This window comes from Camellia sinensis, chromosome 13, assembly GCF_055761805.1.
Source record: "Camellia sinensis isolate YWXY chromosome 13, ASM5576180v1, whole genome shotgun sequence".
In the NCBI taxonomy this organism is placed as follows: Eukaryota; Viridiplantae; Streptophyta; class Magnoliopsida; order Ericales; family Theaceae; genus Camellia; species Camellia sinensis.
The window spans coordinates 4579007-4592181 of record NC_138973.1 but is presented as its reverse complement, the minus strand read 5'-3'; the positions used below and the strand labels follow the sequence as shown (position 1 = coordinate 4592181).

The following is a 13175-nucleotide window of genomic DNA, read 5'->3' as shown; positions in this document are numbered from 1 at the left end:
GTGGGTTTGGGAGAAACAAATAAATGTCGTTTTGCAATATCTATTTGTGACAACCACATTTCCTATTGATTTGTTGTCGCTACAAATTTATTAAAAAATGTGTTAATAAGAAATTTTAAATAAAATTTGGTGGGATTTTCATTAATTGGTAATATTGTCACCTAATATTATCGTTCTATGTGTGCGTCTTATTCCTCAAGTTTGAAAATTTGTTTGTATGAAGGCCCATTTTGGCAACAAAAAAAGTCACCTCTTTTTTCACTTTTGTGTTTAGCAATTTCTTTTATATTTAAATTATGTCTAAATTTTTTACTTTTCCCGTCAGCCTTGTCGAGACAAATTTAAAAAGTACATTTTTTTTGAAAAATTTTAGATAAAAATCACTAAGGACAAAAATAAGACAAAAGATTGCTTATTTTGGCTTGTTTTTGTCCTCTTTGAATTTTTTTCTAAAAAAATTATAATTTTCCAATTCGTCTTGTCGAGCTAAATTTAGAAACTTAAAATTTTCTAATTTTTTTTTGAAAAGATTCATTAAAGACAAAAATAAGTCAAAAGAAAAAAGGCAAAAAATGCACTACCCAAAACATCCCTAATTGTGTTGCATTTGATTTTCATAACGATTATAATGAATTGGATTGATTGTAATATCATTAATTAATTAATGACAAATAAAAAAAGTTACTCTGTTGGATCACTATCACTAGACGTAAGTGATTTACTACTAGTAGTGAAATACAATAATTGAATGACAATGATTCTGAAGAGAGACTAAAATAGGTAACAAAGTGTATCCAATTCACTATAGTGATGGCAAAGTGGAATTCCAGTCAAACTGGTCCAAATCAAATAGATAATCATCAGCAGCATCTAGCTGTTGTATTACAGGAGTAGCTGCCAAAGTGGAATCCCAAACAAACTAGTCCCAATCAAAGTGGCCATTATCATCAGCTTGAGCTACCTCTTGTTGTATAACTGCTGCAGTAGGTCGCTCTTCTTGTTGTATAACTGGAGTAGCTGCCAAAGTGGGATCCCAGACAAACTGGTCCCAATCAAAGTGGCCATTATCATCAGCATGAGCTAGCTCTTGTCGTATAACTGCGGCAGTAGGTCGCTCTTCTTGTTGTATAACTGGAGTAGCTGCCAAAGTGGAATCCCAGACAAACTGGTCCGAATCAAAGTGACCATTATCATCAGCTTGAGCTAGCTCTTGTTGTATAAATGCTGCAGTAGGTCGCTCTTCTTGTTGTATAACTGGAGTAGCTGCCAAAGTGGAATCCCAGACAAACTGGTCCGAATCAAAGTGACCATTATCATCAGCTTGAGCTAGCTCTTGTTGTATAAATGCTGCAGTAGGTTGCTCTTCTTGTTGTATAACTGGAGTAGCTGCCAAAGTGGAATCCCAGACAAACTGGTCCGAATCAAAGTGGCCATTATCATCAGCTGGAGCTAGCTCTTGTTGTATAAATGCTGCAGTAGGTTGCTCTTGTTGTATAACTGGAGTAGCTGCCAAAGTAGAATCCCAAACAAACTGGTTCCAATCAAAGTGGCCATTATCATCAGCTTGAGCTTGCTCTTGTTGTATAAATGCTACAGTAGGTTGCTCTTCTTGTTGTATAACTGGAGTAGCTGCCAAAGTGGAATCCCAAACAAACTTGTCCCAATCAAAGTGGTCATCATCATCAGGTGGAGCTAGCTCTTGTTGTATAACTGCTGCAGTAGGTTGCTCTTCTTGTTGTATAACTGGAGCAGGTTGGTCGTCTTCGACCGAGTAATGATCAATGTCTGAATCATCAACTGGTTGCTCTTGTTGTTCGATTTCTGCCCTGCGACGCTTCATTTTGATCGCACATAGGACATAGTTTTTGTCCTGCAACCATAAATATAAGTGTTTAGTAATTATTTGTAATATGCAAAAATATGTAAATGACTTTTGAAAAAAAAAAAATTGAAATTTAACATGAAAGGTTAAACTAGCAAAGACAAATGTCATCACAAATGTAAATTACCCCAATTTTAGGCATGAAACAAAAATAAATATAAGAAAGATAACCAAATACTTGATTCAGAAGTTTAGATAGTGTTTTATAGTAACTCTGAGTACAGATAAAATCTTGCATTAAATCATGCTCAAAACCATTTTTTTTTTTTTTAAAAAAAGAAAAATTTAAACTAGAAAGATGGGAAGGATATGAGTTTTGCAAATGAGGGACAAAAAAACAAAGGAGGTGAAAAAAAATAAAAGGGTTCAGCAGCTGTAGAGTTGGGCTCTAAATTGCTGCCAACAAACGGAAACCATGTCTTGTCTATTTCTCAAATTTTCAAGATTTATTACTAAATTTAAAGTTGCTAAAGTTGTCTTTTAAGTTTTTTATAGTAAAAGTTACAAAGTTTTGAAACCACGCAAGTGTTGTATTCGTATATTATTCTTTTAGATTGTGTTTCGATTATAAATTTGAGTAAATAAAAAAAAGAAAAGAAAAAGATTAGTGAACCCCTTTTTGATTGAGTTTAATAATTAAAATAAACTTTTTCTGACAAATTTACTTATTGAAAATAGACAAATAATTTAAATTAAAAATAAATCAAAATATTATGATTTAAATTTTTTAAAAAAAATTAAAAATTAAGGGTTCATATTGTTACAAAATTCAAATTCTAATTTTTTTATTTTAAACAGTTGTGTGTGTGACATGCACCCATAACCGCTAAAAAATTTCATTAGAAAACAACAGTAAAAACATAAATCATCTAAACATGTGTGGATGATCTGTCTCTATGATCTGCACTATATCTTTGCTCTGTTATGTGATAAGACCTATATATCATGATCTGAACTATCTATCATGATCTGCACTCTTATCTTTATTTTATCATGTGATAAGACCTATATATCATGATCTGCACTATATCTTTGTTCTGTCATGTGATAAGTTGTATGTGTGAGTTTGATCTTGAAACTACCACATATCATATGGATGATGATCAAACCTCTTTCACTGAACAAAACAACAACACATGACAAATAAAATCAAAAAACAATAATTAATCAGAAACATAGAACTAGAGAGAGAACTCACTTTGATTAGTTGATCATCTTCCAGAGAAACACCTTCAAGACTGTACTCCTTCATGTCCCACACACTGTGTTCACTCGATTCTCTGTTGATAAAATCGAAACTTCGCTTGCGTCCAATAAGCCTTCCTTCATTGTCATGAATAGGCTTGCCTTTGTCGAGTCCCTTCCACGTACCCTTCCCCACCATGCGATCAATCCTTTTTCCTTTCCCATTCTTCTTCTTCAACTCCGTAAAATAATAATACAACTTCGATTTGGTTCTCATTTTGCTGAATATCTTCAACAGTTCTTGATCGTCGTAGAGATTGTATTCATTCACTAAACCCTCTACCGGTAATGGCTGTCCTTTGGCCTTTGCTCTCAGATAATGAAGAACAAGTTCCTTGTCCGTTGGTATAAATTTGTATCCTATTGCAATCTTGGCTGCCATTGCTGATTTTTCTTGAGAAAAAAAAAAAAAATAGTCAAAAAAAAGTAACAGAAAGACTAAAGATTATGGAAACATTATGAGAAAGTAAAGTGAGAAGAGAGTTATATATAGGGCTTTGAGACTCAGCCAACTATGTTTTTGAAGTCGGGTAGTCTTTGGTTTTAAATGAATTTCTTTCTTCAGTAATAATAAGTTTGCTTGCATTACAAATGCTATCTTCTGTGATAAATGAAAATAGGATTGATTTTATTACTATCAAATGCTATCTTCCATACATGCACTTTGTTTCCTATTTTAGTTTCTCTAAAAATCAATGCCATCCAATCATATGACAACTTGTAGTAAAATCATGTAACTGTCGAATCTTAGCTATCCAACCGTTTTTATTTTTTTATTAACTGTCGAATCTTAGCTATCCAACTATAGTAAATCATTTGATTGTAATTAATGACATTACAATCAAGAGAGATATGGTTAAGAATAACCATAAAAGGTTTTCCTTAAAAAATCTAACACATACCACTATCACCAAAATATAATTACTGAGTAATTTAATATTTTAAATTTTAAAATAATATAATTTTTTATTTAAATGTCAATTTTTTAAAATATTAATATTTCTAAAATTCTGTCATCATCATGACCTATCAAACAAGATCTATGTTGACTATGACATTCTTCAAAAACAATAATAAAAAAAAAATCATCGAAATTGATGTAAATAACACTACTAAAAAAAGTATTTTTTGCGACCGCTACAAACCGTCGCAAATAATAAAAATACAGTCGGCCCATGCGACGGCAAATGGGGGTCGCGAATGTGGGGGTGACATACTTTTTGCGACCGCAAAACAACAATCGCAAACTATTTGCGACCACCTAACCTACTCTTATGGCGACTGATGTTTTGCCGTCGCAAAAAAGTTTAAAAAAAAAAAAAAAAAAACCTACAATGTATTAGCGACCATCTAGTTATTGTTGCAAATAATTTTCAATAATATTTTATAAATAATACAATAATAGCTTCTAGCAACGAATATTTTGAAACAAATCTACCAAATAAGATCCTGCTGAAAATAATAGCACCTAACCATTTATTTGAGATAAATCTGGCAAAACCATCTTTAATTTTAGGCTTTAAAAAATGCTATTCAAGTTGCAATTCCTTGTAAAATTACATAATCCAAGAAGCTAGCTACAGAAAGTGTCAATAACCAATTGTCTTGCCAAATAATGAAATTTATAAAAATTTCCAACATTCACATGTTTCTTTCAGTGCATGTCACGGTGTCATGTGAGCAACATAAATTTCTTTAAGGCAGTTCAATTCAAATTAGCAGCAAGCACTGGAAATGTCAACTTAGGCTATTTGGAAGGGCCTTAGTATACATCTACACATAAACAAAATGAATATCAGGTAACATGTACAGAACTTTACCCTTATGTACTTCTGGAGAAAACCCAAAAACAGTCCCCACTCATTTTGCTGTTGAGAATTTTGAAAAGCAGGGAGTAGGATACATTGAGGTAATCCAGAAACAATACCATCTGGCTTTTGTTGAACTATATCAGATATGGTCCAAACAGGAGGCCTGCAAAATGTTTCATAGTTAGTGTGAGTAGAATTTCATGATCAAGAATGTAAAAGATCTTAAATGGACCAACCATAAAACTACAAGGGACAACCTATTTCCAGAAGTGTGAAAACAAGAATCCACATAAGGAAAGAGGTAAAAGATGTTGGAATAGCTACTTTAAGAATATCTAGAACGATATCCCATGATTAGGCAATCACGGATTCTATGCCTTGTTCAATGTAATCAGATTTATTTCCTTACTCGTCATCTGTCTACATATATACATGGCTGTACCTCATTATAGGTTAAGCTAAATTATACCAATCTTCTAAAGACACATAGTGTAAGCCTCAAAATTGTCAAAAAAGTAACATGTAAAGCACTAGGCCATATCACTTCGTAAAAAAAATATAAATATTCCTACAAAAACAAGATAACTAGATGTGGGAGATAAGCTGGTACTATAAAGAGATGCACAAGAACATAGGACTCATGCACAGTAATTGCACTAATCACAGGGAGTGCTCCATGGCCAGCAATGAGAAAATAATTCAATCTAATACCCAAACCTAATCACACAGGAGTTGTAACTGTCACTCAAAAACTTGAATAGCCATGGACATGTGTAACTTCAAATTTCATCACAACTTCTAGGGCTCTGGCCAACTAGAAGATGTAACTGCGTAAGAATTAGCATACACAATTCTAAAAGAAAATGGGACTAGTACCCTGCATGGAAACTGATACTGTATTGCATAAAATGAGAGACAGACTCTTGTAGTCTCTACAAAAGCGCACCAAAATACAAGTCAAAGATCAACCTAACACGCAAAGAACCAACCTAAAAATGGTAAATTCAGTATTGGATGTAAGAAACAAAAAAAGAAAAAATAACTTAGTTAAATAAATAGAATAAAGTTTGAAAAAGAAAGTCCAAAAAACAGCAAAACAAATACAAAATGTAAAGGACAGTACTCGTACATTTGAATAAGTGGATTAAGGCATTGTGTCCGACAAATGGTTTTACCATCTTTCTTCAGCAGAATATAAGATTCAAAACCAGTTGCAAAATTGCCTGCACATGATAAGGAAGATTCAGAATAAAATGGATATCAAGCCTGTGCAATTGTAGCACTCCAGTTTTACCATTTAATTTGTATCATATGCCATAGAGATCAACACTTTTCTGAAATTTCAATTTTTGGGATGTCATCAAATTAGACAACCTATATAGCATGCTAGATGTCAACAACCTTATTTGTCTGACTGGTGACTATGTCCTTATAACATTTATTGAAACAGCATAGTTGGTTTAGCAGTCAATAGTTAAACCGTCGCCCAGAAAAATGGAGTTGAAGAACCAGAAGAACAGCCCACCTTCATTTGGTTGCTCATTTAAGTTATACTGAGCATCTACCATTCTTAGACCTGCAAAAATGGGCCATATACCAAACATAAGAATACTGAAATAATATAAATAAATAAATTTGATGCAAAAACAAAAACGAATGAAAGAGGTCAGCCAACTACGTTGGTAAAAACTATAATGGAAGAACCACTGAAGCAGTCATCTTAGCCAGAGGTGGCAACTAGCAAGAAGAGAAATACCACTCTGAAGCCTAAAGTTCTAACTCAGAAGCACAGAATTTTCACTAAGGATATACCCATTTATCAAGATTTTCGTCAAGAAGAGAAATACCACTCTGAAAGCCTAATTGCTGAAACAAAGAAGTTTCTACGAAGTTAAATACCCCCAGTCATGTTCATGGGCGTGGAGAAAAATAATAACAGTGAAACACACTAAGATTATCTCCTTTAACATGGCTGCACAAGGCAATTCATAAATACATATAAGTAGTAAACATATGCCAAGCACGCTGACATGTTAAGTTGAAACCATCTAGCAGATATTTCCACACATTAACATTCTAGAACATAAATTGATCAATGTCTTAGATGCCTGATAAATAGCGCATTTGGGCCCATTCAAAGTCTGAAACCAGATCAAAGTAATACATTCACACACCCTCCTAGGAAATACTTAAGGATCATCAACAATTTGGATGAAATTTATTTAAATACATCAACAATCATTTAGCTGTTGGACTATGATCTAGGACAGCTCAATGTTACATCAGTTTGTCAAGTGAAAGAAAAATAGATTGGTTCATAAAATAAAATAAAATAACTGCTGAAGTTTTAAAAAACCAAGAGGTTGAGTATTTGAAACATCAACAATCACCTGCGAAAGATGTCTCATATGGTATGCCAGTTTGTGCTCCTTCCAGACAATGGATCACCTGCTCCAAACAATTACAAAGGTAAATATTAAAGAGAGAAACAATAATGAAAATGGCACAGACAATTAAGCAAGCAACCAAAATAATCAGATTTACTCATTTGATCAACCATTCCATTGTCAAATACTACGTGACGCAGTAGAATAAATCACACGAGGCTAGATATCGTTTTCTAGCGGACGAACAAAATCCTTGAATCCAAAAGGAAGAAGAAAAAAAATTTCAAGAACTGAATTATATTGCATCAAAGATGATTTGTCCTAAGGCATACATGCGTATTTATAATAAACTGAACCAAAATTAAATAAGGAAACAAGGAATTAATTCCTTGCTAAACACGAAAATAAACAGAAAATTACCAAAAATAGAAAATATGATTTAAGCCCAAATCTACATACTAAGAAACAATAGAAACGCGCCAAAACAGACGGTGCCAAAAACGGACTTCCCAAAATAAAGTTATTCCCAAAATGAAACTTTTTTAAAACGGCAAAATCGCTAATTTGAAACAAAGAAATTTGGCTAAAATCCACCATTCATCATCGCCGAGGACGGCAATGACTTTGATTTAAAATGCCGTTTCCGATTACACTACGAAATTTGAGACAATTTCGAGCTCGTCAATTTCGAGCTCGTCCCAAAAGTGTCACTATTGCTCTCAATTTGGTTTCTTTCTTGCCTTTTGGCGGTCCAATTTTTCCAAGTCTTCGGCTACTTGTTCTACATCACTATGACTGCCTCATTTATAAATTAGTTAAGCAGTTGAGATCTTATTATTACTTCTTTTGGTTACTTGCCATGAAGTAAATTGAATTATTTTCCTGGTTAAATTAATAAGAAAAGGCCTTCCATCTAGGCTTCAAACCTCGAACATGGGCTCTTAAGCACTACACTCAATTCAAAAGTGTTAGATTAATTACCACAGTGCATTATGCCATCAATTCACAGGTTAGAAATGCCATCAATTAGTGATAGTGCACAATGTACTCAACTGCATTGATGAACATAGCACCAATTAAAGCACATAAGAGAATATCAAACTTCAACAAGGACATACATATTTTTTCACATGGTAGTTGTGGCTAAATCATATGCCCTAGCATCCTTTGTGCCTCCTAAAAGGAACCTAGGTTCTTAAATTACATATCTGATATATCATATGCCTTTTCCAAATTATATCCATAAAAAGCTAACTGGACTTACATGTAGAAGAGCAGTTGCAATCATAGGCTTCAATACATTAAGCTCAAAATGGAAATTTCATCCACCCATTGTAGTGACAACATGTTTTCTCACTACTGAGTTCTCCAATTAATGTTTATCATCAAAGTAAACCAGAATAAGACAGTAAACCTTACCTGAGTGCAAACCATAGTAAGGGCCTCTCATCTTAATTTTCATTCTAAGGGACTAATAACAGAGCTAAAGAATAAAACTCAATTTCTTCAATTCTAGTTTCTGACAATTTCTAAGTAGATAAACAGAGGCAAATGGAGAAATATGATCAGACAAAACGAAAACATGCTGAATTTTCAAGCTTAGGAAGCAACAAAAAAAAAAATGAAGAAATAAAATTGAATTGCATTCATCGAATAATTGAAATCATCAAATTTGAATATTGCACAGGTCATCCGTCGATCCAAACCCTAGGAGCATATTCAAATTGCAAAATAAGAAGAAATGAAGGAAGATAGAAACAGAGAGAAAAACTTCCGAGAGAGAGTACTTTGAACTCGATCAAAACCCTAGATGTAGATTCAAATCCAAAAAGAAGAAGAAACAGAGAAAGAAACTTGAGAGAGAGAGTGTGTGCCTTCAATGATTGAGTTCGAAAGAATCAGGAAAAGCTGATTGTGTTTTTAGAATATAAGAAACAGAGAGAGCACAAGATTGAGAAGAACATTAAGAAGAGAGAGAATGAGATTGAGGGACACAGAGAGAGTGAGATCGAGAGAGAGAGAGAGAGAGAGATTCATACCAATGTCAAACCGAGAGAAAGACAGAGCGAGAATGCATGCGAGAAAAGAACGATCATTGTGAAGGACTAGGGCAAATATAAGGCAAAAGGGGAAAATAAATAGAAGAAAATAAACAATAAATTAGTTATTTGCGACTGATTATCAAGTGGTTGCAAATTATAGGGTAGCAAAAGGCCTTTTTCTAGTAGTGTAATAGCATGTTACTCTGTCTTACTCTAATTCACAGTAACATTTTACTGTTACAAAAAATAAAATACATATTAGATGAACCAACCAAAAATACACATACAAAATATTTTTAAACTTGTATAAAATAAAATAAAAATGGTCCTCGTCAAAAGAGTTCTATGATATATATATATATATGCATGGGCAATATTGTCTAAGAAAAAAAAATTTACTACGTTCGTACTCAATTATGCGCCTCCTCCTTGGAGAGTTTATGAAGCAAAATAAATTGAATTATCCTTTTTACCAAATATGGATCCAATTAATAGTAAAGGGACTTATGTATAGGTCCTAATGGTGGATTTATCGTTCAATAGGTCCTATGATAATTAATAACATTTTTCATCATACACTATTAAAAAAGTCACTAATTGTTAATTTTTCGTGACAATTTGAAAATTTTATCACAAAAAATGTTACTAATTATAAGTTTTAACGACAGTTTAAAAAAATCGTCACAACAAAAGTCACTAATTTTCAACTTTCAGTGACAGGTTGAAAAACTCTTCACCAAAACGTCATTAATTGTAAGTTTTAACGATAATTTATAAAAATCGTGATAAAAAAAAAGTTACTCATTGTCAATTTTTAACCACGTGCAAAAAAATCGTCACAAAAAATTATTTTTAGCAACGATTTTACTACGACTTATTTTTAATAGGACATGATATGAATTAAATCCATCTACTAGAACCTATTGATAATTTACCCTTAATAATAATCATTATGCCTGAGAGGGTGATTTATGATCCGGTGTTGGGCCGAGGTATAGACCGAGCAAGTTGAGGGCCCAGCAGAGCATTGGGCCGAGATGATCGACTGTTCACCCGGAGATGGGCTACCAGAACTTGGGCCGGGCAGAGTTTGGACTGAGTGTGTGCTGCCCCGGACCGTGCAGAAGCTGCTCGGCCAGGAAGTGACCGGTCAGACCAGGATGCTCGGTCCGAGGATGGTCGAAACCAGACAGACCGAGAGACCGGCGCTCGGAAAGGCGCGGTCAGCCGAGGTAGTTGATTGACCGGCGAGAAGGCCGACCAAAGGAGGAGCCCGGGCTAGGCTTTGCCGAGATGCCGCCTAGCCCGGTCCTTCATTTCTTTATCCGGTTAGGCGCTTAAGGTATGAAGCATGGTACGACCGAGGTAGGGCAGCTCGGCTGCCGAGCTCCGGCTGTGCTGACAGGCAGTTGAGAGCAGGTGATGAATGGCATGGTTTATGCTGACAGATGGGATAGCAGAGCCACGTGTCAGGAGATGACAGGGAGTGGATATGGGGCTCAGAAGGTATATAAGCATGTCTGCGCCCCCCATACGCGACAGACGAACATCTCTGTAAGAAAATCCTTACACCAAAACACTCTCTCCCTTCTCTCTATTCCCTCTAAGGTGTGTGCTAATTTGACCGTCGGAGGGTGTTTCCGGCCACACACCGCCGGGTAGCTCACCGTTATTTGCTCGCAGGTGATCGGATATCGACGGAGCTAGGAAGAAAGGAATACGGGCACGCCGGAATATTTGCTCCCCGTACAATTGGCGCCATCTGTAGGAATCTTGACAGACAAAACCTTGTCTTCCAGGTTCATCTGATCGCCATCCATGGCGAACAACGACGAGTTCCCGTTGTCCGCCATCGATGGAGCCACCCCGGAGTATACCCGAAGGAGAGAGGGACCACCTGCCGTCCATCCAATGGCTGACTTGGGGACGCCCACTGGAGGACAGTCAGGTGACGCGCGGGATAAGCGCGGAAGGAGTCATGGGCATTCACGGAGTCCAGACGGTCACCGGCGGAGAGACTCACACGCCAGGCGATTGGAAAGCAAGTTAAGGGACCAAGACGCTGTCATCAGGCGAATGGCGGCGGAGATGGAGGATCTTAAGCGGCATGTCAAAGGGAAAGGTGTAGCTGGGGTGGGAGACCACAGTGAGCGCACCCCATCCCGCCGGTCAGGCGATCAGAGTCAGCGACGTACTCAGTCCATTTCCATCACCAGGAGTTACCAGGTTGGTGATTCCGACATGCGTGCAGAAAAGTCTAGCGCGCAAGACAGCACTTACAAACCCTCACGTCCGGCGACGACGTCGAGGTACTCTTATTCTGCTCAGTCAGAGGATCTACGGGCAGTGTTAAGGGAGCGGGCTCGCCGGCGCGAAGCTCAGAGAATACCTGCTTTCCAGCGGCTCTCCTACGGGGTTCACGGCAGCGAGGAGGTCGGAATGCCTCCACCCCGCCCAGCAATGCCAATATTCGAAGATACAGACTTGGCAAGGCTGAGTGCCACTCCTTTTTCCCTGGAAATAGAAACAACGCCGCTTCCGGCAGGCTTCCACCAGCCTAAGTTCACACTTTACGACGGAAAAACCGATCCGTACATGCATGTGAGCCACTTCCGACAGGTTATGGCCGGACATCGGCGCAATGACGGACTTATGTGCCTAATCTTCCCGTCAAGTTTAGGCGAGCTGGGCCTAAAGTGGTTCGAGAGGTTGCCGGAAGAGAGCATACAAAGGTGGCATCAGTTGGCCGAGGCGTTTGTTACGCGCTTCAAAACCAACACAAAAACACCAAAGGAAGTCGATCACTTGCTAAGTGTCAAGATGGAACCGTGCGACACACTGAAGGCGTACAATTCAAGGTATTGGGAAACCTTCAACGAGATCTTAGACTGCCCGGTCAACCTTGCTATCACGCAATATAAGCGCGGTCTCCCGGTCGGACATAGACTGCGGGACTCGCTTACCATGCACCAACCGACCTCCATGGGCCAGCTCATGCAGCGCATCAATGAGCACATCCGAGTAGAGGATGATGCGTCGGCTTCCACCGTGAAGGCCACTCCGGTCGGAACAGACAAGAAGACAGCAGGCAAGGTGCACGCAGTTGGGCAAGAGTCCAACCGCTCAAATGACCGAGCAGAGGAATCAGACCGAGGTTCAAATCGAAAAAACCGGGGTAGAGGACGTCGGAATGACCGGGATGATTATCCCCGAGATGACGTTGAGGACGCAAACAGAAGAATGAAGGCAAGGACTGGCATAACCACGGTCTTCAAGATTCCAATCTATCGCATACTTAGTGAAATCCGAGACGAGGAGTATGTCCGGTTTCCTGCTAAATTGGGCGATGGACAAAAGGGCTACAATCCGCGGTATCGTTGTACGTTTCACCGGGAGAGGGGCCACCGGACTGAGGATTGTTTGCCTCTGCGACAACACTTGGAAGAACTGGTTGCGGCCGGGCATCTGGACCTTTACATTGATGGCGGAGTGAAACCGAATCAGGCTCCGGTCGATCCCAGGGGACAGGACGACCGAGATGCACCACCACAGGGAGTAATTAATGTCATCCACGGAATCGTGGAACCGGAGCGTGTTTGCGAACTCCGGGGCATGATTAAGAAGGCAGAGCATATGAGGGAGGTTTTGTCAGTACAGCCTGCCATCAAGAGGGGGAAGACAGAGGAGAAAGACGTGATCAGTTTCACCTCAAGGGATTTAGAGCGTATCCAGACGCCGCACAACGATGCTCTTGTCGTAACACTACGCGTCAAAGAATTTGATGTTAGACGGATCTTGATCGATCAGG

The 13175-nt window shown here is 37.7% G+C and overlaps 1 protein-coding gene across 4 annotated transcripts in view; it reads right to left on the bottom strand.

Moving 5' to 3' along the window:
* Positions 1-596: 596 nt before the first annotated feature.
* LOC145805896 (uncharacterized) overlaps positions 597-13175 on the bottom strand; it is a 41177-nt gene continuing 28598 nt past the window's right edge. For 3 of the 4 annotated variants that reach the window (XM_082901276.1, XM_082901278.1, XM_082901277.1), the window contains 6 exons: positions 7329-7386; positions 6464-6514; positions 6068-6161; positions 4948-5101; positions 3081-3520; positions 597-1870 (listed from right to left, as the gene is read on the bottom strand). In XM_082901276.1, the coding sequence (XP_082757402.1) occupies positions 920-1870; positions 3081-3509 (1380 nt within the window). In that variant the 5' untranslated portion in view covers positions 3510-3520; positions 4948-5101; positions 6068-6161; positions 6464-6514; positions 7329-7386 and the 3' untranslated portion in view covers positions 597-919. The remainder of the gene's footprint in view (positions 1871-3080; positions 3521-4947; positions 5102-6067; positions 6162-6463; positions 6515-7328; positions 7387-13175) is intronic. The other variant, XM_082901279.1, reaches the window with a different exon arrangement.